The sequence below is a fragment of the Thermomyces dupontii genome, assembly GCF_041956625.1.
Source record: "Thermomyces dupontii strain NRRL 2155 unplaced genomic scaffold VTN31scaffold_6, whole genome shotgun sequence".
Classification (NCBI taxonomy): Eukaryota; Fungi; Ascomycota; class Eurotiomycetes; order Eurotiales; family Trichocomaceae; genus Thermomyces; species Thermomyces dupontii.
In genome coordinates, this window is record NW_027192312.1 from 699,509 (window position 1) to 724,905 (window position 25,397).

Consider the following 25,397-nt stretch of genomic DNA (forward strand, 5'->3'; position numbering starts at 1 on the left):
TTTTGCCATGCCAGGATTGAAGGTTGACATCTGGCCGTTTCCTCATTGGATGTTGCGAACGGGTTGGCCCCATAGTTATTCTCTTTCCCAATTGGTCTTATCACGTGCATCAGTCTTCCTTTTTCGGAAACATTTCAAACAAAATAGGCAAACCTTTCCTGATCAGTTTTGCCTACCAAAGAAGGAAGTACTAGAGTTACGTATCCGTCGAGTTGTCCAAGTTCAACCGCAGCTAGATAGACTTCGATAGCAACGACTGCTCTTCGCGCAGCTGCAGGCGCTGGTTGCCGCATGTCAAAATGTTTCTCTTTGGTCTTGGGAAACTCGTCTATGGTACCATTACCCTCTTTCCCGAGGAATGAAAGCGCCTAACTAACTAACGCGTCGCAGTTGTCGTCCTGATCATCAACGCCATTGCTGTCCTCTCGGAGGACCGCTTTCTCGCGCGGAGTACGTGCCATTCTTTTGGACAGGAACATCTTGCCCTCTTGTTGCTAACGGAAAAATCGCTGGAAGTCGGCTGGGGTCGCATCCCTCAAGAACCCGCGTTCGGACAAACCTATGATACCACCAGCGTCAAGTCAAAGACGATAAACCTGATTGCGAGCGTGCGGACGGTGATGCGAAGTACGTTTCCCCATCTTTCTTTACGAGTCCTTCGATGTATGCTGACGGGTGATGGGAAGTACCGCTCATCGTCATCAATACAGTGATCATCATTTACGAGCTGATTCTTGGATGAACTCGGATCGGACGGTTTCCTGTTTTCCATACGCTTCATGCAGTCATGACACTCATACCTCATCAAGTCATATACATAGAGTACCTAAAATAACACACTAAAGATACACATGACATCTCCCAGAACCTTGAACTTAGGGGGTAATACTTTTTTCAACCCTCCCCAATGACAAAGTCAATCCACATGTTCGCCGTGCATATATAACCCAGATGCCCATATGCTCACAACCACAGTGCAAAGGAGGGTATCGCCGGGTGTTCGTCTAAAAAGGCGAAAAGCAAAGTATATACCGAGAAAAAAAAATGAAAACATGAATACCAGGATATGCCCGTGTCATGCCATGTCATGATGTCAAGCTAAATGATTTCTTCCGCAAGCCAAAGCTCTTCCACTTGTGGAAGTTGTGGTGGCTACCTTTGTCAGGCTTGGACTTAGGAGGCGGCGTGTCCGGCACCGGCGGCAGGGCCTGCGGCGACTCCGGAACAGGTGCGGTCTGCACAGTTTCCGACGGTGCCTCGGAACTCGATGGAACCTCGCTTAGTTCGGGGATCTTGCTCGGAACGGAGGAGGCCACCATGGTGGTCGATTGGTGCGGCGATTTGACACGGTCGATCTCAGTGCTGCGGGTCTCGCGAGACCGAAGGATTTCAAACGACGGCGCCCGACGTCGTTCAGGCGTGACCAGTTTACTGCTGATACTCTTGCTGCCGCGCTTGAACCGGTCCAAGCTTCCCGACAGCGATTTGTGTGTCCCGTTTTCGCCTTTTTCGCCCTTCTCCTTCTCGCCTGCCCGGTCGGCCTCGGCTCGCTTGCTGTCTTCTTCAGCTTTGGTGCGCTTGCTGGCCTCCAGGGCGGCCTTGAGCTGGGCCTCCTCGTTGCGCAGAGCCTCCTTCCTTCGAAACTCCATCTCCTTGCGCTTCTGTTTCTCGGCTTTTTCCTTTTCCTTTTCTGCAGCCTTTCGCTCCTTTTCTTCCCGGGCGCGCTCCTTCTTCGACTGGACGTCACTCTTCTTGGGCCGCAGACTGATACCAGACGACGATGGGATCGGAGGAGGCGGCGGCGGGCTGCTCGAAAGGGAATTGTCCGACTTGGTAGACAAGACCGGCGCTGTAGGTGCATACTTGAGAGGGCTAAACTGATGCCCATTCTCGCCGTTTATGACTTCTGAGCGGACCTGCTCCAGCGGCGTGGCCGGAACACCGTTGATGCCTTCCCCGATAGTCGCGGTTGCTTCGGGACCGATGCCATCCTGCTCAAGTTCACGCTGCACGGCCTCGAGGGTCGTCTCTTGGTAGAAGAGCACGTAGGCACAGGCTAACCCGGGACGGTCGCCGAAAAAGTTCCGCACGTAGTTCTTGTCCACGGGCTCCACCATTTCATCGTCAAACAAGAGCCATCCATGGTCTTCGGTCTTGATGATGGAAACATAGTGACCATGGTGCGGACCCCCGCCGATATGCACCACGACCGCGTAAAGCTCGTATAGGCGGTCTGCATCCTCGGCGTCATCGGTGGTATTGAAGAGCCGCAGATGGTAGGGATAGACGACCCGGTGAAACAGCTTTTGCAGCCGTTGCAAGTCTTCTGTGTATTTAAACCGTTTCAGATGCAGCGCGAGAATCCGCGGTAATCGCTTGATCTTCATGCGCTTCTCGGCCTCCTGCAGGCCGCCGCAGTTGTCGCAGTGGAACTTGTTCCGTTCGCAGAGCATTTCCTCCGCAGAAAACTTCCGGAGACATGACGTGACCGAGGAATGCTGCTCGAGATCGACGGACAAGTCGAAGAAAACCTCGTCCCGTTGCGAGACGTTTTCGCAGGTCAAACATTGTGTTTCAGACGTCAAGGTGCCCTCAAACAGCTCGTGCACCCATCGAGAGGTGTTGGGAGTCTCGGAACCGGGAGAGCTGACGACGGTGCTCGTCGTCGAGTCTGCCACGGTTGCCGTCTGTTCGGAATCGCCGGCTTCGGCCGTCGGCTCGGCAACCGCCTGAGGCAGCGAGGCCGCAATGGATTCCACATTGGCCACGACTTCGTTGAGCAGCAGGTTCAGGAACTCGTGGGCGTCTTGATGCATGGCGCTACGGAACATCTCATGATCGCGCCGGAGAACGTCTAGAAAGTGCTGCGGCCGAATGACGCCAAACTTGGACTGGCTGGCGACAACGGATTCGAAGATATCCTTGAGGGACGTGAACAGGGACTCCGTCATTCCGTAGCTCGCGGAGTTGTCTTTGACGTCCAGCAGCGGCAGAGTCTGCAGAGCGACCTTTTTCTTGTACTCGGGCGAGTCCTTGTCTTCCGGCTTCTGCGGCTGGCTCGGCGGCGCGCCGGGATTGCGCGGAACCGTCTTGTCTGCGGCTGCTTTGGCCTTTGCGGCCGCAGCCTCCGCCTCCAGGAAGGCTCCAACGCTCTGGTACTTGAGGTTTTTGGAGAGCGCGGCCTCCAGGGTCTCGATCGGGGTGCGCTTGGGGAAATTGATGACGGATTTGCGGAAGGCGGAGGAGTAGTACAGACATTGGAGGATTGAGTTGCAATAGCTAAGATGGGGGGGGGTCAGTCAGAGCCAGACCATTGCGACGGCGCAGCACAAATCAGCGTACCAAGTGTTGCCATACTATCAGGAATAGTTGACGCATCAGCACGGTGTCTTCGTAGAATCAAACGATTAGGAAAGCAGGCATCACTCACGTTTTCCATGCCAAAGAATTTGTCACTGCCATCACTGCGCACAGGGCCCGAATCCTGCAGCATCTTCTCCAACGGACTTGTCAAGTCTCTCTTGGGCGCGCTCAGACTCGACCCGGTGGTGGACGAGGCCTGCACGGAAGCACATTTCCTGTCAGTTTCTTCCCATTGTTCTCTCGCGCGCGACGCCCGCCGGGACATCGCAACATACCGAACTGCCCCTCAGGTTCTTGAAGAATGAGCCCATGGTGCCGACTCCGCGCCGGCCGCAGCCGGCTCCTTAGCGGGCGCGTGCGAGAACCGTTGTAAAAGAGCACGCGCCCCGTCACTGGAACCACGCAGCGGCACTGTGAGAGGAATCGGTGCTGCGTGGGGATGGCCGGATATACTATCGGGAGCGCTCGGGAAGGGAAACGGGGCGGGCAACGGGACCGAGCAATTTGAGGAGCGGGACGGCGGGAATAACGGCGGGAACGAGCGGGCAGGGAGTGAGCCGCAAACTTTGCCGTAGAGACCGGAAAAAGCGCAGAATATAAAGAGCGAGCGCGGAGGGAGAGAAGAGGAGGAACACGAGAAGCTGAAGGTGGGTGCTTGGTTTCGCTTTTGTTGGAGAAGACTAGCCTAGCCTTCGATTCGTTCTGGGGCAAGGCTACCGGGCATATTATTCATTATCTAATCGCGAATTTAATCGTGCATCGTTACAGATGTCCTGCTGCTGGAACCAGGAACCTTGTCGTCGGACAGACCCTGGGTTTGGGTGGCCCTGTTCTGCTTGCTACAATTCTCCAAAGCAACACTAACTACCTACAGACTCGCTGTTCGTGTGAGAAAGATTGGAGGGGTGCTGAGTCAGCACTGATTACTTAATCCCCTGTCTCCAGTCATTGCACTAGTGAATGTATTATGTATTACCCTTGGGGGGACCCTGCACAGACCTTCTGCCCTGCAGGACCAGAAGAGTCTGGAAAATGCTGGTAAGAAAGAAAAGGATCATCCTGTTCAGGTGGTTCTGACCAACACTACTATGGACATGTGCTGGGATTGCTGCGAATGTCGGCCAACTGCTTGGACTTGTACATTATTTTCTGTCAGAGTTGAACGGACAATCCCGTTAACCTAGTCCTTTGTGCAGCGCCGCTTCGGTTTCTCTTCTGGTTCATTTTCGCATGCTCTTCCTAATACTAAATTAATGCCAATTTGGCCAACTCTCCAGCTAAACTTCCTCTAGCGCCTGACATCGTTCAGAATTTCCCCGATCGTGAAGCCACGCGACGCTGGAAGCCGCCAGCCTGCATTAGCCTGGACACATCGTGGCGCTGGCCCCTGTGATTGGTTGCAGCCACACTGACAGGCCCCATTTTGGCGTCTGCGCCACCCCCAGCCATCGCCGTTAGTGCCAACTGCGATAATGCGGAGTCCGGAATAACTTTCATCCGCCAATATTAGCCGGACAGCCCTCATTATGAGCCATGGCTGCTGCCCCGCGGAGATCCTCATGATCTTGACAAGGCTTGACCAAGGCTTGAATAAGAAGATAATATGCATTATTGCATTCTACCACAACGGTAGAGAGCAAAGAGTGCCATTGCGGTCCACGTGGGCACCCTTTGACTACCAGATAATACTCGTAACTACTACTACATAGTACTTACTCGTACTACTCCGGACTTATGCAAGTAAACAAACAAGGATACTCCAGGTACTTTGTCCTGTGCAAGGTACTGTCAGCCACCTTAATATTGAACTTGGGACTTGTCCTTGTCTCGGTTGCATCTGTATTCTACCGTCGGGTTGCATAAGACGTTTAACTTTCTTTTTTTTTCGGAGAATAATCCCCCCTCAGGACAAATGGAACATGGATTTTACCCATATCCTGGATGTGCTCTGGCCGCACTCGTAGTCCGATCTGACCTTGGCAGCCATCACCCCAATCTCACACAATGGTAGAGCGGTGAGTCGGCGATCTCTCCAAGGACTGTGTACAGTATCCGGATTACGCTAGCAACAGGTGATGGAGAGATGGCGACCAACTCGACATGGAACCCCGGCCTCGAAAGTCGCTTAAACCTGCAGACCTGAACAATACTAACTAATAAAACTGGACTGGCTGGACTGACCCTTGCTGCCTCAGGCATCGACAACCTACCCTAGCCCTAAACCCTAACTTCCCAATTCGGCCGCAGCCAAGCTCCCGCCTTGTCCTGAACGCGAAATCGCGACTGGAAATGAGAGAAAGGGGAAAATTTTGGAGATTCAAAAACAAATTGTTCCCCAATGATTGAGTCCTCGCTCCCTGAATGAGAATCGCGACGCCCGCCGCCGGTCTTTGCTGCTCTGCGCTACGAGCCCGAATTGCTGCCCGGTGGCCGCATCGAGTCATCCTCTCTTCTTCCACGCTCTCGAACCCCACCGGAAGTGCTCCTCCCCACCATCAATACCATCGTCGATTCTTCTTCTCAACGAGTCCGAGATCACTAGCCGACATGGGTAAAGAGAAGCCGTCGTTCAATCTCAAGACGCCCAAGGGCACCAAGGACTGGGCCGGCGCCGACGTCCTGCTGCGGGACCGCATCTTCAGCACCATCACCGAGGTGTTCAAGCGCCATGGCGGCGTTGCCCTTGACACGCCCGTCTTCGAACTGCGCGAGATCCTGGCCGGCAAGTATGGCGAGGACTCGAAGCTCATCTACGACCTGCAGGACCAGGGCGGCGAGCTGTGCTCGCTGCGCTACGACCTGACGGTCCCCTTTGCGCGCTGGCTGGCCATGAACCCGGACGTGCGCAGCATCAAGCGCTACCACATTGCCAAGGTGTACCGCCGGGATCAGCCCGCCGTGGCCAAAGGCCGCATGCGCGAATTTTACCAGTGCGACTTTGACATTGCCGGCACCAACTTTGACCCAATGGTGCCCGATGCCGAGGTGATCAAGATCGTCAACGAGGTATTTGACGATCTTGGCTGGCAGGGTCGGTACACGATCAAGATCAACCATCGCAAGATCCTCGACGGGCTGTTCGAGGTCTGCGGCGTGCCCCCGGAGAAGATCCGCCCGATCTCGAGCGCAGTCGACAAGCTGGACAAGCTGCCCTGGAGCGAGGTGCGGCGGGAGATGGTCGAGGACAAGGGTCTGGCGCCGGAAAGCGCCGACAGGATCGAGACGTACGTGGTCAAGAAGGGCGGTCGGGAACTGCTGGACGAGCTGGCGCAGGACGAGGCGCTGATGGCCAACGCGTCGGCGAAGCAAGGGCTGGAGGACATGCGGCTGCTGATGGAGTATCTGGAAGCCTTTGGCGTGCTGCACAGCATCTCGTTTGACCTGTCGCTGGCGCGCGGGCTGGACTACTACACGGGCGTGATCTACGAGGTGGTCACGGAAGGGTCCGCCCCGGCAACGCAATCGTCATCCACCGAGGCCGCGACCCTGCAGAAGTCGGGCAAGAAGTCCAAGAACCAGGCCGGCAACCCGGCCGTGGACGACGATGACCGATCCAACGACCCCAGCATCGGGGTGGGCAGCATCGCGGCGGGTGGCCGCTACGACAACCTGGTCGGCATGTTCTCCAGCAAAGCGCAGATTCCCTGCGTGGGCATCTCCTTTGGCGTCGACCGCATATTCTCCATCACAAAGGCCCGGATGGAGCGGGAGAACAAGCAAGAGGCCCTGCGCGCCAGCGAAGTCGACGTATATGTCATGGCCTTTGGCGGGAAGGGCTTCAACGGGCTTCTCAAGGAGCGTATGGAGATTTGCAAGACGCTATGGGCCGCTGGAATTAAAGTAACCTCCCTTCCCCGCTTTACTCTTTTTATCCCATCAAACTAACTGGATGGTGTAGGCGGAATTCTCGTATAAAGTCAAGCCCAAACTCCCCCAACAATTCAGCCAAGCAGAGGCGCACGGCATCCCGTTCGCCGTCATCCTCGGCGAGGACGAGCTCGCTGCGGGCCAGGTCCGCGTCAAGGAGCTCGGCCTGGAGAAGGGCCATCCGGAGAAGGAGGGCGTGCTGGTCGACCTGAAGAATGTCGCGGAGGAGGTTAAGAAGAGGATTGCCCGGAAGAGGGATGCTTCTGCACAACAACAGGAGCAAGTAGAACAAAAGATGGGGGAGCTGAAAGTTGAGTGATCTCGGAGAATCATATATTCATACTCTGGTCTGTCTGGGTTCATAGATGAATGCTTTGAGTGTTATGAATAGAGTTGATATCCCAGTTGAATGGAAGGAAAATAAAAAATTCGTTCAGTATAGTATACAGAGGATATATTATACCAGATCAATCAACCTGCTTCATAATCCACCCCTTGACCAAATCCATCCGGTCCAACAAATCCACCCCGAACCCTCGGCCCCAAACCAACGGATGCCACGCCATATCGACATTATACAGCTTATGCAGCAGATCACACGCGGCACTCACTTTAGTATTCGCAAGGTACCGCTTTGCAGCGTAGGGTTCCAGGGCGAGCACATCGCCCACGTCCATACCGTGTTCGACAGCGTAACTCAAAGTATCGACCAGCGCAGCCACATCCCCCAGGCCGAGGTTCAGCCCTTGCCCGCCGAGCGGGTGGATGACATGCGCCGCATCACCCACCAGGCACACCCGCGGCGAGATGTACGCCGACGCATGCCGGAAGCGCAGCGGAAACGACGCCGTGGTTCCCGGCTGCACGGCGGTGACGCGCGGCGGGAGGATGTATGGGTGTGGCTGGTGCGTGTGCTGCAGGCGCCATTCGAGCGCCGACTCGTGCGTTTCCCCGGCTGAGCCCGAGGGGTCCAACGTCATCATGTACCGCAGATCCGTCATTGATAGCCGGAATGCGGCGTTGACCATGGCAACAAAGGCCTCCGGGGGGAGGGATTTTAGATACGTCGCATTCTCGACCGTAGTCGACCAGACCATGGTCGCGGCTTGGTTCGGCAGCGGCAGCAGAGCAATGGGCCCGCCGAGGCCCGGCAGGAACCGCTGGTACGCGGTGCGGATGACATTGGAGGCTGTTTCCACGGGACGGTCCACCGTCAGCGTCGCAACGACACCATGGCGGTCGTAATCCCAGCCGTGCGTTGTGATGTCCGCGTATGCCCGCACGGGGCTGTTGATGCCGTCGGCGCCGACAAGGAGTCTCGCCGCAATCGTTCGCTGTCCCGCCGAGCCCTCCTTCTCCTCCGTCGTCGTCGGTGACAGCGTAAGTACCGGCCACGCCGAGAGATCTGGCCCATCATCGACACTCCCGCCATTCTGAATATCCCGCACTGTCATCCTAGAAAAGATGGACAATTTATCCCCGCCCAACTCCTCAATCCTCGCCAACAACCCCCTCACCAGATTCGCATTCTCCAACATCGTCGCCACGGTCCGCGGCTGGTCCTCGAACGGCGACATCTCCGCCGACCAGTCAAACGAGATCTTGGACCCATTCTGTCCGTCCCAGACGTGCATCTCCTGGTACGGCTGCACACGCGTTTGTTCGACATGTCGCCACGCGCCGATGCGTTCCAGAAAAGACACGGAGCTCGGCGTTAGACTGCTGCAGCGGTTGGCGTACTCGTTACTGCCGAGCCGCCACGCGCGTGCCTTGCGCAGGTCCTGGCTTTCGATCAGGGCGACTTTGAGGTGGGATGTTGCGGGGGTTGCTCCTAGAAACCCACGTTAGAAAGATCTATTCGCAAAGAGGGGTGAATTGACGCGTACGCAACGCTGCGAGTAGAGCCAGACCAGCCGGCCCGCCTCCCACGCAAACGACGTCGTAGATCTCATCGGGAACCCCGGCCCCGGCGCGGACCGTCGCGTAGGTCCTCCGGCCAGACCGCAACGGCCGGATACCGCGCCAGCACGTCGGGCAGATATAGGGCCGCAGCATTGAGCGCGAGAGTTGCCGCATTGCCCCTTCAATTGCGGTCAACAAGTGTACTCGTAATGATGTTTTGCTTTGATCATGAATTCGGTAAGTGGTGGACTGACAATACTTTCCTTATTCAGCGAATTAAAGTAATTACTAAATGTGGTATATTTCAACACTGAAGAGACAGTCCAAACCCATGACCATGCTATCAACCCTAAAGATACTATGGAACAAGGATTCGTGTAAAATGTACCCGATATCAAAGAGTTCCAAAACGCCAGGTAAAAGAAAAAAATATCATAGATTATTGTGTTGACCGTGCTTCGTCCATCTCAGCCTCCATCTCCACAATGAACCGCTCCCATGTGTTCAGCACGCCCCGGTAGAACTCAATATGCTTCTCCGCCAGCATGCCCAGCGTGTCGCGGAACTCGATCGCCTTGATGCGCTCAAAGTCGGCCACTTCGCGGACGACCTCTTCGTCGAACATCTCCGACGTCATCTTGGCCGACTCGACCTCGCGCGTCAGCTCATCGATGCGCATCTCGAGCTTGCGGATGCGCTCGCGCCGCGACTGCTCGTGGTCGACGCCGCGCATGTCCTCCATCTTGGACCGGATGAAGGACGCCGGCGACGACGTCAGCGGGTTCGACGCGTAGTACGACGACGGGTTGTTGGCCAGCGCGTCCCGCTCCGCCACCGCCTTGTTGCGGTACTCGACCAGCGCCTCAAAGTCGAGCTGCTTCTGCTCCCGTGTTTTCAGCAGCGACTTGAGCGACACGATGTAGGCCTCCATGTCCCGCAGCGACCCCAGGTAGTTTTGGTCCGTATGCTCCTTGAGGGCTCGGAACCCCCGCGCGGTCTCGTCAACCGATGCTGCAAAAATTTGTAGCGGCATCTCAATCTCTGACTCCAATGGCACAAGCTTTCGGAACTGTGTCGCTAGTTCTGCGTAGTCTTGCTCGAGGTCCGCCTCACGACGGGCAACGCGGGCCACCGTCTTCTCTATATGGTTGAGGTCCTCGTCGAGCTTGTCGGCTTTCTCCCGCACTTCGATGAACCGCCGATCCGGCTTATGTAATTTTGTAAAAGCATTTACAAAGGTATCCGTAAAATTGTCGAACAGACTGCCTCCGCCTTCCGAGGCAGTCGAGTTACGCGAACTGTGCAGGCGCATGTGCGTGTTCCAATCGGGCGACTCCAGGAAGACGGCCAGCAGCGGCGCCCGCCGAAGAACTGGATGTAGCGTCAACCGCTTGATGAACCGGTGCAGTGACCAAGCTCTCCGCTGGGTGAAGTCGTGCGAGAATCGATCGCCCGTCACATAGCTCTCCACATTATGCTTCTCCGGCAACGGCGGCACTGCACAGGCGGGATAGTCCCGATACAGCGTCTTGTACAAGAAGAAGAAATCGCGAAACCTTCGTCGAACCGCAAAGTCCGATTTCTGAAACGTCTTGAAATCGGTCTACCGTACACGTCAGATCAGGTCAATGATTACTCCGAAAAGAGGGATGGAGGAAGGATTGTTGTAGGAACATACATGCGTCGTGACCAGGTACGAAATATACGCATCCTTGGTCCCGTCATTCTCCTTCAACGGCGAGCTGACCGAGCACTCCAGCACTCCGTCCCCGATCCCCGCGAGATCGACGGCGTCCGCCGACGGACCGGCCTGCGGTTCCTGGTAAGCGGCGCTGCTCATCCTGCGCTTCCCATTGACGTCGCGTCCGGCGCGGTCGGAATCGTCGGCATCATCCGTGTGAGAGGTCGTGGGCCGTGATGCGTCGCTGGCGGGATCGTTCCTCCATGAGACGCTGTCGAAATCGTCGTGCGAATCCATGGTATTGTACTAGTATGGTTGCTCGTTCTCCGGGAGGGGTTCAGCTTGGGTCCCGCTGGGGAGCGGGATGGGTCGGTGACGGAGGGAGTTGGGCACAGCGATCAGGATATTGATGTGATCAAGCTTGATCGATGTGCTATGGCTTGCTTCCGGGGATCTACCTAGTAGACTTCTGCGATATTCATATGACGAATGCCCGCGTTGACCAGATGCATGGCGGCCTCGTCGGCGTCATGATCTCAGGCTGCACTTTGATTGGGCGGACGCGGCCCGCACTGTCATTGGTTGGTGGCTTGATTGGCCAGTCATCGCTCCTTTCCAGAACAGGAAACATATAACCTAACCTCAACACGACGGTTGAGGTCTGTAAGTAACTTACTTAAGTAAGTACCCACAGCCTTCAGAGTTGAGATGCTGAAGGAGGGTACCGATAACCAAATTTTGACTCGGAAGAAAGCTTGATCAATTATCATTATCTATACAAAGGCACCTAGATTAAAGAATAGTCCCGTTTTCAACCATCCTATGTACTAGAAGAGCTCTGGTGCGACTTCTCCAGAAGCGCAGTGTCTGGTTGATCACGGTATCGCCCATCCTCACTACTGTCTCGGTCGTCACCGTCATCACCGCTGAGAAGTTCCTCATCACTCTCCGCGGCAAAAGCATTATATAGCTCGCCACCACGTCTCCGTCTGCCTCCCGGCCCGGCAAGAGGCGCTGCATCGTCGTCGACATCATTGACAATGTCGAACTCGTAGTCATCCCGGGGGTTGTTGCGGAGACGCCGACGTCGCTGAACGTAGAAATACACGCCCAGGCAAATGCAAAAGACAACAATAAGCACGAGTGAGGCGTAGATCCAGACCTGAGTGCGCGGTCCAACCCCAAACGTCGGCAAGAAGGCCGGCAAAAAGTTCGATGACGGACTCGTCTCGGCCGCATCTGCTTCAGTAGTTTCGGGATTATCAGGTTTTGATGGGGTTGGCGAGGGCTTCGAGGGCTTCGTATTCACCGGTCGATCGGCATGGTCGGTCGGCGGCTCAACGGCGGGGGTTTTGATGGGAGGGGGGTTAACGTCGACAGTTGCGTGGATGGCGTCCTCGACAGTATGTTCGTTGTCGTCCTCTTCCGGAAGAGGGTGAGGTTTCTGTTTGTCTGCGTCGATCGCATACCCCCATAGTGTGATCCGCCAGTCGATGAAATTTCCCGTGAATTCATTGACCTTGGTATCCTTGACAATGACAGTCCAGCTGCCAATGCCAGATTCACCCCTAACATGAATTCAGCATACCCCGTGCGATAAAAAAAAAAAAAAAACCCACCAGTGCGCCACCGTCATAAAAGTCCAATCGACATAACCTTCCTGCGCATTGTCTCGTTCTCGAGGAACACTCAGGTGACTGACCACTCCCTCGGGACTCCGCAATTCGGCGCTGAGGTCGCCCCGACGGGTGTGGTTGACGTTCATGGTCACCGTAACGTGCTCTACCCCGGCCAGGTTGGCTTCTTTGAGTATATCTGCAGTGATCTCGAAATAGCTCGCAATGCCCCGTTTGCCCTGCGGAATCTCCCGGTCGACTCGCAGCCATGGCGAGGTATACCACGCCTGCGGTGGGACCAGAGTCCAGTTCTTGGCCTTTTGGACCAGTGCGTACGTGTCGATTTTGCCGTAGCCATACTGATGGCTGAACTGCTTGCCGATCTTGGTCGTTTGCACCTCATCGTCGTCATCAGAAACCGGAATGGCGGTCTCCACCAAAAGGTACTGGACATCCCGCCAGGTAAGATCCGGACGAACGCTGAGAGCAAGAGCAATGGCCCCAGCCGCCAGAGGACTCGCGGCCGATGTGCCACTATGTCCGTCCGTGCAGACATTGGTCCCAACGTCTGTCGTGTGAATGTAACTGCCGCTCCCGCTACTGTAAGTGACCACCAGCTGCGCCGAGCACGCTTCCGAGTACGCAGGATGGTTTCCCTTGCGGTCGATTGCTCCTACGGTCACGCTGTAGATGCTGTTGGTATAGCCATCGAAATTGCAATTATCGCCTAGAGATGCGCCGTTCCCGGCCGCAAAGACGAATATGGACCCTTTGCCATCACGGCCATTGGTCACCCCATTGGCAATGGCGCGCCTGACCAGGATTCCAGGTGCCTCCATGGTTTGTCCGTCATCGCGTGGACCCCAGGAGCAGGAATAGATATGATTCTTTTGAAAGCCGTAGTTGACCGCCGCCGCCTCGTCTGCGTCGTCAATCGGTTTGGAAAGGATGCGGATGCCAGCAACTTTGCTGTCATATGCCACCCCCACTCCGCACACACCGTTTCGAACGGCCGCAACCTCACCGGCACACCGTGTGCCATGTTTATCGTCGAACAAGCGCGGCCTCGGCTCGTTGCTGTCCTCGTTGAAATCCCAAGAGCCTTCGGGGAAGTAGTTGTCCTTGATATCTTCACTATCCATATCCAGACCATCGTCCACAATTGCGGTGACGACTCCCTGGCCGGTGATGCCTTCGAGCCACAGGCCCGTCACGTTGAGATCATGTCCCACTTGTTCAGCGTTGAACAGGTGCCATTGATCCTTGAATATGGGGTCCTTGATGGAGAGATCCGACGCAATGCGGTCTCGCACAACCACCGCGGAGTTACCCCTGGTATCCAACCCACCATCGGCGGACCGTTCCTGTGGAGGTAACGAGCGCTTCACCAGCCGTTGTCTTTGCTGCAGCTTTTGCGACCAGAGCACCCCATCCATCTCGTCCGCTCTCCGCTCAAGCTGAGACGCCTCGGCGCCACCGCGCCGCCGCAATCGTCGGCGGACTCGCAACGTCTCCAGCAGGTCATCTGCCTCTGCGCTGCGCTCTCGTGGCACCGAGAACTTGTGATGGTTCGGGAGATTCCCAATCGGGCCTTCATGACGGGCCCCTAGCACTTTGGCCACTTGCTCGGGTGAGGTGGCATCGTCGAGATGGAGTGCGAAGAAATCGTGGGTATCATACGTGCGACGGGCGAGATCCGCGAACGACAGACACAATAACGACAGCACTGCTGCGGCTCTGAAGAAGCGCATGTTCAAGAAATCGTCCAGGCTCAAGTCGGGATAAACTCTAGTAGGGCATTTGAGGGATCGAGCGTGGCCAGGAACCACGCTGGAGGCGACGGCTCACACAATGTCGACCATGAATCAGCGAGTGTTTCTGTAGACTGAATATTCAGTTCCAGAAAAGAACGACACTCAAAGCGAATACGAGTTGATCCTCCCGTGGCTTCTCGCGTAATCGCAGATCAATACAGTAGGCCTACTGCTGCTGACTTCGTGTACACTCCGTGTTCTGATTACGCCAAGCCAGCCTCTGAAGCATTGGAGGCAAAAGGGGAGTACGCCAGTTGACGACTTTCGTCAAATCAGGGTCTGGAATTTATTACAGATCTGAGAAATTACTGTATCAATACATAGTTACGGTACAGCCCTGAAATTCGAAGTGACCTGGCTTACATAATCACCAATGGCCAACATGCCACCAGGCACAAGGCCGAAAAGCCCCTGCTGTCGTGGCCATGCCCGTGATGGTGTCGCTGGATAGCGGAGGTTGACCAGCCTGCAAATCCCACCATTGTCAGTCGTCAATGGCATGGCTAAAAAAATAAATGGCGCGGTGTGCACCAGCCACCGGTAGCGCCATCCTCCAACACGACCACCAGCCACCAGCTTTAACCACTGGTACGATAGTACTACTAGTAGTTGATAGTTCCAGGGCGCGACAGGCTGCGATCGCCCTCCACCGGGTCGTACAATGCAATATTTCGAGTCGCTCCTTGCTTGCAATTCCTGGTGATCGATTATTTGACCAAGTTGGCCAGGATACACGGGCTTTCGATCTCTTGGTGATCCTGAAATTTGGCTTCATTCTTACCTGTTTGGGCCGCAATCGGCCGCGCATGTGATAACAACCGTCAATTTGCGCATTGCGACAAGAACTGCCCAGTCGAGTACGGTCGATGAGTATAGAGAATCTGGTGACTCAGAAGTGAGTTGGTTCATGCGACGGTCAATTCATCCTCCGATCCAAGGTCATCGAGCTCATCGCTCTTCCAGGTGAAGAAACGTTTGACCAAGTAGAACGCCCGGCGTCGCAGCTAGCAATCTTGTTTTCAGAATTGAGATTGGCGCATGGTTGCAACGATGGAGACAAGGCCCCGGCGCATGTCGTATTCGACACATAGTAGTCAGCCCGGAACAGAACACGGCGCGGCGCCGCGATCGTCGCAACAGAGAATCCAGAGCACTGGTGAGAGAGGGCCAGCAATGGGCAACTACGAGGCCATGTCTGCTACTCATTCGACTGCGCCGGAGGCCCCAACTGCGTCGGGGTGGTATCATAGTGGTCCCGTTCGATCGCAGGACACAAGGGCCCGAGTAGCGCACCAGGATGATCGTCGTGCATCACTACCGCCAGAGCAGACTGATTATCATCGGCGACCGGGTCCACTGAGGTCCGCGACACAACCATATCCGTCCCATGCGGCATATCCCGTTCCAGGGCAGTCTGTAAATCGAAGTCAGGACTCATGGAAAGCATCCGACACCGACATCCGATCGGAAAGCCAGCCATCGCCTCTGAGCCGTTCAAGCACAGTTCGTTCGTCAACTGGAGAGCGACCTACGGTGGCATGGGAGAAATCACCTCTTCAGCAATTCGAAGCGAATTACAATGTCAACGGCAAGACGAAAGAAGAGAAAAGGGCTCGGGTCATGGAAGCGGAGCGGCGCCTGAAGGAGCAGATGGCGAGGCGTGCAAGTCAAGCTTCTCGGGGGTCAGGAAAGTCGGAAATGAATCGGCGTCCATCCAACAGGGAGTCAGTTTCCCAACCGGGACAGACGTCCTCGTCTACGGGTAGAGACAAAGAAGAGCAAGAGTTCGACCAAGCCTCGATACGCGTAGCAAGACAGCAGTCAGTCAGTCGCCACCCGCCGCCGACAGTGGTTCAGTATACCAAAGTGCAGGCACCCCGAGAACCGCAGTACGCGACATCTCGGAACGACAATGAGGTTTCGGAACGCACACTGGACACCGGTCAATCGACAGCTGAATACCGTTCCCGTTCCTATAGCATCAAAGGCCCTCGGGATCAACCGGCAGGAATGGAGAACGTGCCATATGTGGCCGTTCAGATAGATCAGGGCACTGCTATTCCACCCCGGCCTCTTCCGACACGGCCAGATAGCATCAAGGCGCAAAATAATACGCCGTCAGAATACGGGCCACGATTCCATCCCACTCGCCCTGCTCAGCAGCAAACTCCAGGCGTGCACCCAGGCCAATACCCGGCGTCCACGCGACCAGAGCAGGGACTAGCGACAGAATCAGCACAGGCGGTCCCGATCCCAGCCAACACCTGGGCCCAGAATCTTCAGCAGGACGCTGGGAGCAACGACACCCCTCCGCCTCAGACAAAGAAGCGACCCACTGTATCTTTCGACGTACCACCACCAACGCCACCGCCCCTGGATGAATACAAACAGGCATGTGTGGCGAGACTGCGTCTCGCGGACAGGAATTATGAGCAACAAATCGACGTTGACCGAGGAAAAGCGTGGTGGGAGCAAGATAGCGCTTCAAAGCGACGGCGCAGTCGGGCACTGCCCGCGGACTTCCGGAAGCCGCCCCTCCAAGTGAACGAGAAGAATGGATTTCAGCCGCCGCTATTTCTCAAATGCGGGCCATTGCTGCAGTATCGCGGGATCCGACGGACGACCATCGATGGACCCCATGGGCCTGTGGAGCAAGAGTTTTGGCGCGGTAGTGTAATGATCGTCACGACAGACTCTCGGTCTAACCTTGAGAAGCCCCCCGTTCTGCGTCTCTTTGGCCAGTCAATGGACTTGCTACCGCCACCGCCACGACAAGTTAGTGCAGAGGACGGTGCACGCCTTCCTCCGGAATACATCGATCCTACCGCTGGCCTAGTCAAGGTTGGCAGGGACGGCCGGCCCCTCTACGTGAAACCGGTTGACCATGTGGATGAAGAGGTGGATCTGTCGCAGATTGAGAATGAGGATGGCCTTTTTGAATATACTCCTAGTCCCATCGACTATAGTCCAGAAGGGCCCGGAAAGCCTGTCCCCAGCAATCGGCTGCATCCACTCGACGGCGAGAAGGCCGGGTTGTATGAGGAAGTCCCTGGTTTCCGGCTGTACTCCGACCCGGCCCGAGATGTGACGTTTTGGCGGTTCAATATTGAGGTCGAACTGGGTGAGAAGCAAGAACGCATTGCATACCGCATCAATAACGGTCCGGCCGTTGGGTTCTGGATCCCCGGTAAAGGGCAACCAATGAGCGTTATGTTTTATTCCTGCAACGGCTTCAGCCTCTCAGTCGATTCCAACAAGTTCAGCGGGCCCGACCCTCTTTGGCGGGACGTTCTCAACGAGCATCAGACCCGTCCGTTCCACGTAATGATCGGCGGCGGGGATCAAATATACAACGACAAGTTGATAGAGGAGGGCAAGCTGTTCCAAGAGTGGACGCGGATCAAGAACCCCCATACCAAGGCCCACGCGCCATTCAACGCCGCTATGAAGGCGGAAATGGAGACGTTTTACCTCAATCGGTATGCGATGTGGTTCTCCCAAGGACTCTTTGGACTCGCGAACAGCCAGATCCCCATGGTCAACATGTGGGATGACCACGACATTATCGATGGCTACGGTTCGTACCCGGATCATTTCATGAGGGCTCCGGTCTTCACCGGACTAGGAAATGTTGCCTTCAAATACTACCTCCTCTTCCAGCATCAGAGCGTGCCTGAAGAAACGGAGGAGGATGAGCCCAGCTGGCTTCTTGGAGCAGAGCCCGGGCCGTATATCAACGCTCGAAGCCACAGTCTGTTTTTGTCCTTGGGCAAACCTGTTGCATTGCTTGCCCTTGACTGCCGCACGGAGCGAATGGTACGTAATAGACGGTAACCCGTGCAGAGTCGGCAAGGCTAACAATTTTATAGCGGGACGAGGTTCTGAGTGAGCAAACGTACGATCTGATCTGGGAGCGCTGCCATCGAGAAATCGTCAAGGGGGTGACCAAGCACTTGATTGTTGTCCTGGGCGTTCCAATCGCATATCCACGACTTGTGAGTGTTTCGATCGCGGCTTGGAAAGTGACAAGAAACTGACGACGGCGATTACAGGTGTGGCTGGAGAATATCCTGACGAGTCGAGTGATGGATCCCGTCAAAGCACTAGGCCGCGCCGGGTTGTTCGGTGGATTTTTGAACAAGTTCGACGGCGGCGTCGAGATCCTTGACGATCTGGACGACCACTGGACGTCCAAGCATCACAAGCTCGAGCGAACGTGGCTCATCGAGGATCTCCAGGACCTCGCTGCAGAAAAGTCGGTGCGCGTCACCATCCTGAGCGGTGACGTTCACCTTGCGGCCATCGGCCAGTTCTACTCAAACCCGAAGCTCAAAATCGCTAAGCACAAGGATTACCGATACATGCCAAACATCATCTCGTCCGCGATCGCCAACGCGCCGCCGCCGGAGTTGCTGGCTGACGTACTGAACAAGCGGAACAAGGTCCACCACATGGACACAGTTACGGATGAGGACATGATCCCGGTCTTTACGCACGATGTGGACGCGAAGCCGCGCAATAACAAGCGTCTGCTGCCGCGGCGCAATTGGTGCTCAATACGAGAGTACCAGCCAGGTAGGTGATATCAAGACCAGCGGGACTACGTAATGCATTCTAACCCTATCTCCCTGCAGGAACGACCCCTCCGCCAACACCGCCAGAACCTGAATCTCCTCCCACGCCGCCGGACATGCAACCGGGCAAGATCAAACGAACCCTCTCTCTCGGCCGGGGTGAAGGCCGCGACGGACCTCGTGGCGGTCTCCTCCGACGACTCTCCCAGCGCGGACCCCCGCCGACCAGAGACTTCAACCTGGACCGTGCTCCCCGCCGCCGCTTCAGCATGGACGGGCCGCGTCCTCCAACACGACCATCGGAGAGCGGCGACAGCGATTTCCCGGAACGTCCGGGCCCGTTCCTGCGGCGCCCCACGAACCTGAGCCAGAAGGCCACGAAGAAGAACAAGGACAATGGTGAAGACGGGCGCAACGCTCTCGTGAACCTCGAGGGCGGGCTCGACGTCACGCTAAACCTCGAGGTCAATCCGAAGGATCCCGCCGGTATCACAACACCATACCGGTTACTGGTGCCGGCGTTATGGCATGAAGGCGGCCTCGAGCCAGAGCCGGCACAGATCGTGAAAGGGTGGAGGAAGTGGTTTGGTCGAGGCAGGAAGAACAAGCAACAGCCGCCCGCGAGGGTGGATGATGACTCACCGCCGGGCGATGGTGAGGAAGAAGCTGTTCCGCCGCAGGTATACCCACCGCAGCAGTCGCGTGGGCAGAATTACCATGATGATGAGGAAGAAGAGGAGGAAGAAGTGGAAGAACCCACCCAGAAAAAGAGGAGATGGTTCGGCCTCGGATGACGACACGTACTTCGGGCAATTATGTAACGATGTAACGATGAGATATCCCGCTATGATGATGTTGACGACCGCGTTTACTGTACTTGTGATCTTCTGGTTACGTTCGATGATTTGTACACTCAAGGCATGTTGCGGATGTATCCGACTGATCACGGAGATATAATTCCTCTTTGAGACCACTCTGCATATCCAAAGCGAATCCTACATACGATTAGACCATGATTGATTGTCAATTGGTGCAGTTCCTGCAGTCCAACGTTGTTGCCTTGCTGGATCTGATCCATCCGGAGAATAAAACAGAAAGCGGAGGAATAAGCTTCCCCGCAATTTCATTCTGACTACCTATGTGGTAGTTGACGAGCCTGAGCACGATCTCCGTCGTCGGAGACCTATTCCTCCCATAGGTAGTCCCGAAGAATCACATTCACGATGGACATCCCTCAGCCTGTTGAGCCTCGGCTTTACTTAGTTTCGACTAAATCAGGGCAAATTTCACGAATGGAGGGGCTTTTTCTTTCTTCGGCGCCTAAAAGAACGCCATGTAGACGAGAGAATCTTTCCATGTGGGCAGATCGAGCACCCTCATTGAACGGTGAACGGATGCTCATCCCGTTGGAAGGAATCTGTTCAGGCACATGCTGAGAGATGACTGCCAAGTAGCGGCTCGCAATCAGGGTCCTGATCAAGATTATGGCTGGCAGCTTCAGGTCAGGCACACTGGACCCTGGCTGGAGGACGAGGTGGATCACGCCTTGCCCGATATGGAAAATACAAACTCAACCCTAAAAAGTCCGGGGAAGACCCTAAAGTAATTTATCCGGCTGACCGCTGCGGCGCTGAGTCGGCGCAGATCATTTCTAGGCTATGTATTGGCTGCAAGCCAACAATGGAACGTTCTCAATTACAAATGCCGAGTTTCTCCTCCGCCGGTGATTTTCTTCTTAGTACGAGGTACGGAGTACGGAGTACCATGGCCATAAGCCCATGACACTCATACATTGATTTGCTCGATAGTACTATCAAATAGTCGAGAGTCGAAACCATCGCAATGTGAGAAATAGTCCTTACTCGCAGCGAAGGATCTTGGCAAATGACAGACAGCATTCCTCAGTGGCCAGGCTGATCACAGATACAATCGCAAGAGGGAACAGCAAACTTTCCGTGCCCCGCGAATAGCACCGCGCTATCCATTGGATTGCTTTCATCCAGTGATCATCATCAGTCGGCGGATTGGTCGACTTGGCCCCTCTCGAGTTTTCTACCAATGGCGTTGGTCATTCGCTGACTTTGGGTGCCGCGTGCTGACTGTTCTGGTCGGTCTGCCAGCAACCAACTTTTCGGCAATGCCGCTGCATGTGGGATGCAAGGGCGCATGCGCATGGAAGAAATGTAACTGAGGATGGCATACTACAGTGTACGGAGTACATTACGGGAAAACCGCGGGAAGATTTTTTTTCCATAGAGAACTGTGCGGTGTGCATGAGATTGAATTGCTATTGGGCAAATAGTTCCTCAGACCGCGGACGAATATGATAGAGACCTGATAGTCGAGAGGGATGCGGTGCAACGCCGGATCATGACACTCAGGGTATAAAGATAGCCTGCAAGTATGTATGATGATGTAGGTGGTAGAGCCACATTTGCAGCGGATTGATCAGAATTGATCGGATTATACGGACAATATGAGAGGTTTTCTCGTGCTGTTCTTCATCTCTGCGTGGACGGCCTTGGCCAGGCCTGTTCGACGAGGTATGGAATCAAGGGACACTTTCATGCATTGCATGTTGAACCTGCTGTTCTAAGATTGTTCGCGCAGAAGTCTCGCAGGATCTGCTCGATCTGTTCAACCTCTTTGCACAATACTCGGCAGCCGCCTACTGCGCGGAAAACAACGACGCTCCAGTGGGCTCGAACGTAACGTGCTCGGAGAATGTCTGTCCCAAGGTAGAGGAGGCGGACGCAACATTCCTCTATTCTTTTGAAGAGTGGGTGTCGACGAATATACAAAGACAGTACCTAGTCTAACTGGGAAATATGTATATATAGTTCTGGACTGGGCGATGTCACCGGCCTTCTCGCGCTCGACAACACGAACAAACTGATCGTCCTTGCTTTCCGCGGCTCTCGCTCAATAGAGAACTGGATCGGGAATCTCATCGTCGGTCTGCGAGATATCGACGATATCTGCTCCGGCTGCGAGGGGCATACCGGCTTCGTGGCTTCCTGGAAGTCCGTAGCCAATACCCTGAGAGGACAGGTCGAGAATGCCGTGAAGGAGCATCCCGACTACCGCGTGGTCTTCACAGGACATAGTTTGGGTGGTGCACTGGCAACCATTGCTGGAGCCGCTCTGCGTGGGAATGGGTATAATATCGACGTGGTATGTGGAAATAGTTCCCCAGACAACGATCATGTGGAAACGTGCAGGGGTGTCTAATACACGGACCAACAGTTCTCATATGGCGCCCCCCGCGTCGGCAACAGGGCTTTTGCAGAATTTCTGACCGCACAGACCGGTGGCACCCTGTACCGCATCACCCACACCAATGATATTGTCCCCAGACTCCCACCGCGAGACTGGGGTTACAGTCACTCCAGCCCAGAGTACTGGATCACGTCCGGCAATGACGCCCCAGTGACCGCAAACGATATCGTCAAGGTGGAGGGCATTGATTCCACCGACGGTAACAACCAGCCGAATATCCCGGACATTCCTTCACATCTATGGTACTTTGGAGCCATTGCAGAGTGTGATTAATGAGCTGCAAGAAGCACAATTGGAGTCCGTACATAGTGATAGGATCACGATTGATGTTTTGGGATTGTGGGAATAAATGGCGCGATCATGGGTGACTTGATCATTCGACGCATTGCATGCATGAGTACGAGTACCTGGAGATATTAATGATTAGGTAACGATGGTATGAATTAAAATGAACCAATGCTGCATGAAATTTCTGGTTTCTTTACATTCCCTGAATCCTTGCTGCAGATTCTGGGGGTAACTTGTGGAGTCGACCTTGAATCAATCTCTCTACGGAGTAGGTTAGTTGATTGGATAAGACTGGAAAAAACGTGAAACGCTATTGGTTGGACTTTCAGAGTTTGTGATTAGGCCTGTTATCTACCTATCAATCAGTCCAATCACAGTTGGATTTACAATGTCTGCCTCTCCTCGAGCTCATGGCGCGAAGTCCGACTTGCTCATCCCAGAATTTACTGATCCAAACACTTCTTCTACAACAATATTGATAATGTCGTTGAGGAGTGGATCTTTCCTCCGGAGCCGCGACGCCTTTAGGATAAACGCCGGAGAGATTACTTCTGAGAGGCTGCACAGCAAGCCGCAAACAAGGACTTGGAGGCTGAAGCGCACCTAAGCTGAGCGGATCCGTCTTTGGCGGGAAGACCCAAGGCCGGGCGAGATGGCTACCATATTGGCGATACGATGCATTGCCCCTGGATGAGAGAGCGTCGCCAAGCGGCCACAGCACCCAAACCTCCCAAACAACCGCATTACCATGCCCTGGCAGGAGAGGATAGAAGAAGGACTGCCAGAGCTTTTACGGTCACTATATAGGAGTGGCGTGTTGTTCTTTGCGTGGAGTATGGAACCTGTTTCGTCGTCGAGGATGACTTGATCCATCATCTGATCTATCATCACGGAGCCACTGAATACGACGTGGACAGAGCTACCTCTAAAAGTTCGGAGAGCAATGACATTGGCAGAAACCTGGAACGATGTTATTCATCCAAATGAGTGGATTCCCTCGATTCGACATCTGCGGGTGGTTCAAGGTTATGGCTGCACCAAGCCATTGTGCCAGTTCCGATACATAGGAGAAAAGAGTTCATGTCGCACTATCGGGAAACCCGCGAAAATGACTACGAGACGATGTTTTGTCAGACCTCTCCAGCTGCCCGGGCGAGATCCATGACTTTCCAGTGTACTCGCAGGATGATTGGACTTTCTCGCTTTCTGCTGATGGAGGTGACGATGACAGCCGCAGGTGGCGGCGGCGACGGTGGGAATGGTAGCAACGCTAGGGATGCCGTGCTAGAACACGGGCATTACAGTATCTATTCATGAGGAAGAGTCGCAGTGTCTTCGCAAAAGAGGAGGATGGTTTAGCCTCGGATGAAAGGGTTCCTGATTATTCAATGTACGCGATGCAATTATGTAAAGATGAGATTTGCCGTTATGATGGCCAGGCTGCCTTGCATGTGGGACATACTGCAGCTACTAGATGGGTTGGTTAGGGGAAAGGGCACAGGGTTTTCGGCGACCTGTTCACGGAGTACTGTACTAACGGTCTCAAGTCACGTCTGATGGACGTACAGGTGCATTCAACAAGCCACTTTCATGCGGATGTATCCGGTTTGATGTGCTGACCCACTAACGGATGCCTTCTCTCAAGTTATGCTACTTTCGAGATATCATGCAGGAGTCACAGATTCAAAAGCTGGTACTCCATGGTGACCAAATCGTCTGCTAACTACGGTAGTCAGCTATGGTCAATGCTGAAGCTGCACGTGGCTTCTGTTATGAAGTATGCCATCTAACGGCCCTCTGGATCTCAAGCCTCCGATGAGCACGAGGTCCATGAGTCCACGAGTCCATGACTCAAGTGCAGCACTCCAACTACAGTATGCAGTCCAAAACCAACGTCGTTGCATCTGATCTATGCAGGAGAAAAACAGTACTAAACAGAAAGCGGGAAACACCATGTATCCTCCCGCCATAACCACTACGTAATAGCTCGAGCACGTTTCTCCATCGTCGTCGGCGATCTATCCCTCCCAAAGTTCGTCCCATAGAGCACATTCACCATTGAGGTCTCCCCTCCGCAATTCTACCTCGGCTTTAGGGGCGAGTTTTGAGTCTAGACTACACAAGGGCAATGTCATGGAGACTTTTCGGCGCCCAGAAAGCCACGCCGGATGTCAAAAGCTTTCCGGTGCGGGGGATCAGCCACGTTCCGGGAATAGTAGTCCATACTAAGGTCGACTCCCATTCAAATCAAGGAAATCGAGTTTCACCATGTTGGAAGATGATTGCCAAGCAGCGTCTCAGGCATGGTCACTGCAGGGTCGTGATCGGAAATGTCACTGGCAGCTTTCAAATGCAGGAACGCTGCATCATCCTGAACTCTGGCTGGGGGGATACATACCTGCAATGGAAAGATTCCACGCCGTGCCTGAAACGGAAATTACGAGCTTACCTAACCCTGAAGGTACATGTCACTGCCGTTGGAGCCTGGGAGATAAAATGAGATTAGAGAAGCCCTAAATTGACCGACGGACCACTAACAGTTGATCAACCACCAACATGGAACGTTGACGGCTCCAACAACAAGTGCCGACTGCCGGGGGTGACCGGCTACTCCCGCTCTCCATTCCAATACCATGGCCCCGTGTATCCACAATTGATTTGCTCCATACTACTGTAGCCAACTGAAATCAACGACTCCTGGTCGAGACCGTCACAATTTGAGATTTCGGCAAATGACAGAAAAGTAATCTCGACTCCCGAGTGGACTGATCACGATCTGACGGTCACAAGTATGTCAGAAGAAAAACTGACCTTCGGCCTTCTTTTTTGTTTTTTTTTTTTTTTTACGTTTACTTAGCACCGCGCTATTATAGAACGTCTCCATCGGATCGATCATCATACATAGATCCACCATCGGCGAGATGGCCGGATCAGCCGCTGTCGAGTTCCAACCAATGAATGTTGGTCAGCGGCTGGATGTCGTTGGCTGATGTTGACTCTGTTTGGTGTTTTG

The 25,397-nt window shown here is 54.6% G+C and overlaps 8 protein-coding genes across 8 annotated transcripts; 4 read left to right on the forward strand and 4 right to left on the reverse strand.

The window, feature by feature from the left end:
• Positions 1 to 299: 299 nt before the first annotated feature.
• Positions 300 to 742, forward strand: VTN31DRAFT_6109 (uncharacterized protein; the record flags this gene model as incomplete). Its single annotated transcript, XM_069406683.1, has 4 exons — positions 300 to 333; positions 391 to 450; positions 517 to 627; positions 687 to 742. 4 exons carry the CDS (start codon positions 300 to 302, stop codon positions 740 to 742), a joined length of 261 nt encoding a protein of 86 aa, XP_069259191.1.
• Positions 743 to 1,085: 343 nt separating this feature from the next.
• Positions 1,086 to 3,674, reverse strand: VTN31DRAFT_6110 (uncharacterized protein; the record flags this gene model as incomplete). Its single annotated transcript, XM_069406685.1, has 4 exons — positions 1,086 to 3,279; positions 3,343 to 3,356; positions 3,431 to 3,559; positions 3,639 to 3,674. The coding sequence occupies 4 exons, from the start codon at positions 3,672 to 3,674 to the stop codon at positions 1,086 to 1,088; spliced, it is 2,373 nt and encodes a 790-aa protein (XP_069259192.1).
• A 2,050-nt stretch (positions 3,675 to 5,724) lies between these two features.
• Positions 5,725 to 7,549, forward strand: VTN31DRAFT_6111 (uncharacterized protein; the record flags this gene model as incomplete). Its single annotated transcript, XM_069406686.1, has 2 exons — positions 5,725 to 7,203; positions 7,262 to 7,549. 2 exons carry the CDS (start codon positions 5,725 to 5,727, stop codon positions 7,547 to 7,549), a joined length of 1,767 nt encoding a protein of 588 aa, XP_069259193.1.
• Positions 7,550 to 7,697: 148 nt separating this feature from the next.
• On the reverse strand, positions 7,698 to 9,306 carry VTN31DRAFT_6112 (uncharacterized protein; the record flags this gene model as incomplete). Its single annotated transcript, XM_069406687.1, has 2 exons — positions 7,698 to 9,061; positions 9,117 to 9,306. The coding sequence occupies 2 exons, from the start codon at positions 9,304 to 9,306 to the stop codon at positions 7,698 to 7,700; spliced, it is 1,554 nt and encodes a 517-aa protein (XP_069259194.1).
• Positions 9,307 to 9,571: 265 nt separating this feature from the next.
• On the reverse strand, positions 9,572 to 11,110 carry VTN31DRAFT_6113 (uncharacterized protein; the record flags this gene model as incomplete). The annotated part of the gene is made up of 2 exons (XM_069406688.1): positions 9,572 to 10,735; positions 10,811 to 11,110. The coding sequence occupies 2 exons, from the start codon at positions 11,108 to 11,110 to the stop codon at positions 9,572 to 9,574; spliced, it is 1,464 nt and encodes a 487-aa protein (XP_069259195.1).
• A 523-nt stretch (positions 11,111 to 11,633) lies between these two features.
• VTN31DRAFT_6114 (uncharacterized protein) lies at positions 11,634 to 14,180 on the reverse strand (the record flags this gene model as incomplete). The annotated part of the gene is made up of 2 exons (XM_069406689.1): positions 11,634 to 12,381; positions 12,433 to 14,180. 2 exons carry the CDS (start codon positions 14,178 to 14,180, stop codon positions 11,634 to 11,636), a joined length of 2,496 nt encoding a protein of 831 aa, XP_069259196.1.
• Positions 14,181 to 15,281: 1,101 nt separating this feature from the next.
• VTN31DRAFT_6115 (uncharacterized protein) lies at positions 15,282 to 19,611 on the forward strand (the record flags this gene model as incomplete). The annotated part of the gene is made up of 4 exons (XM_069406690.1): positions 15,282 to 18,059; positions 18,113 to 18,238; positions 18,296 to 18,818; positions 18,878 to 19,611. 4 exons carry the CDS (start codon positions 15,282 to 15,284, stop codon positions 19,609 to 19,611), a joined length of 4,161 nt encoding a protein of 1,386 aa, XP_069259197.1.
• Positions 19,612 to 21,293: 1,682 nt separating this feature from the next.
• On the forward strand, positions 21,294 to 22,369 carry VTN31DRAFT_6116 (uncharacterized protein; the record flags this gene model as incomplete). Its single annotated transcript, XM_069406691.1, has 4 exons — positions 21,294 to 21,360; positions 21,428 to 21,596; positions 21,658 to 21,991; positions 22,064 to 22,369. The coding sequence occupies 4 exons, from the start codon at positions 21,294 to 21,296 to the stop codon at positions 22,367 to 22,369; spliced, it is 876 nt and encodes a 291-aa protein (XP_069259198.1).
• Positions 22,370 to 25,397: the final 3,028 nt, after the last annotated feature.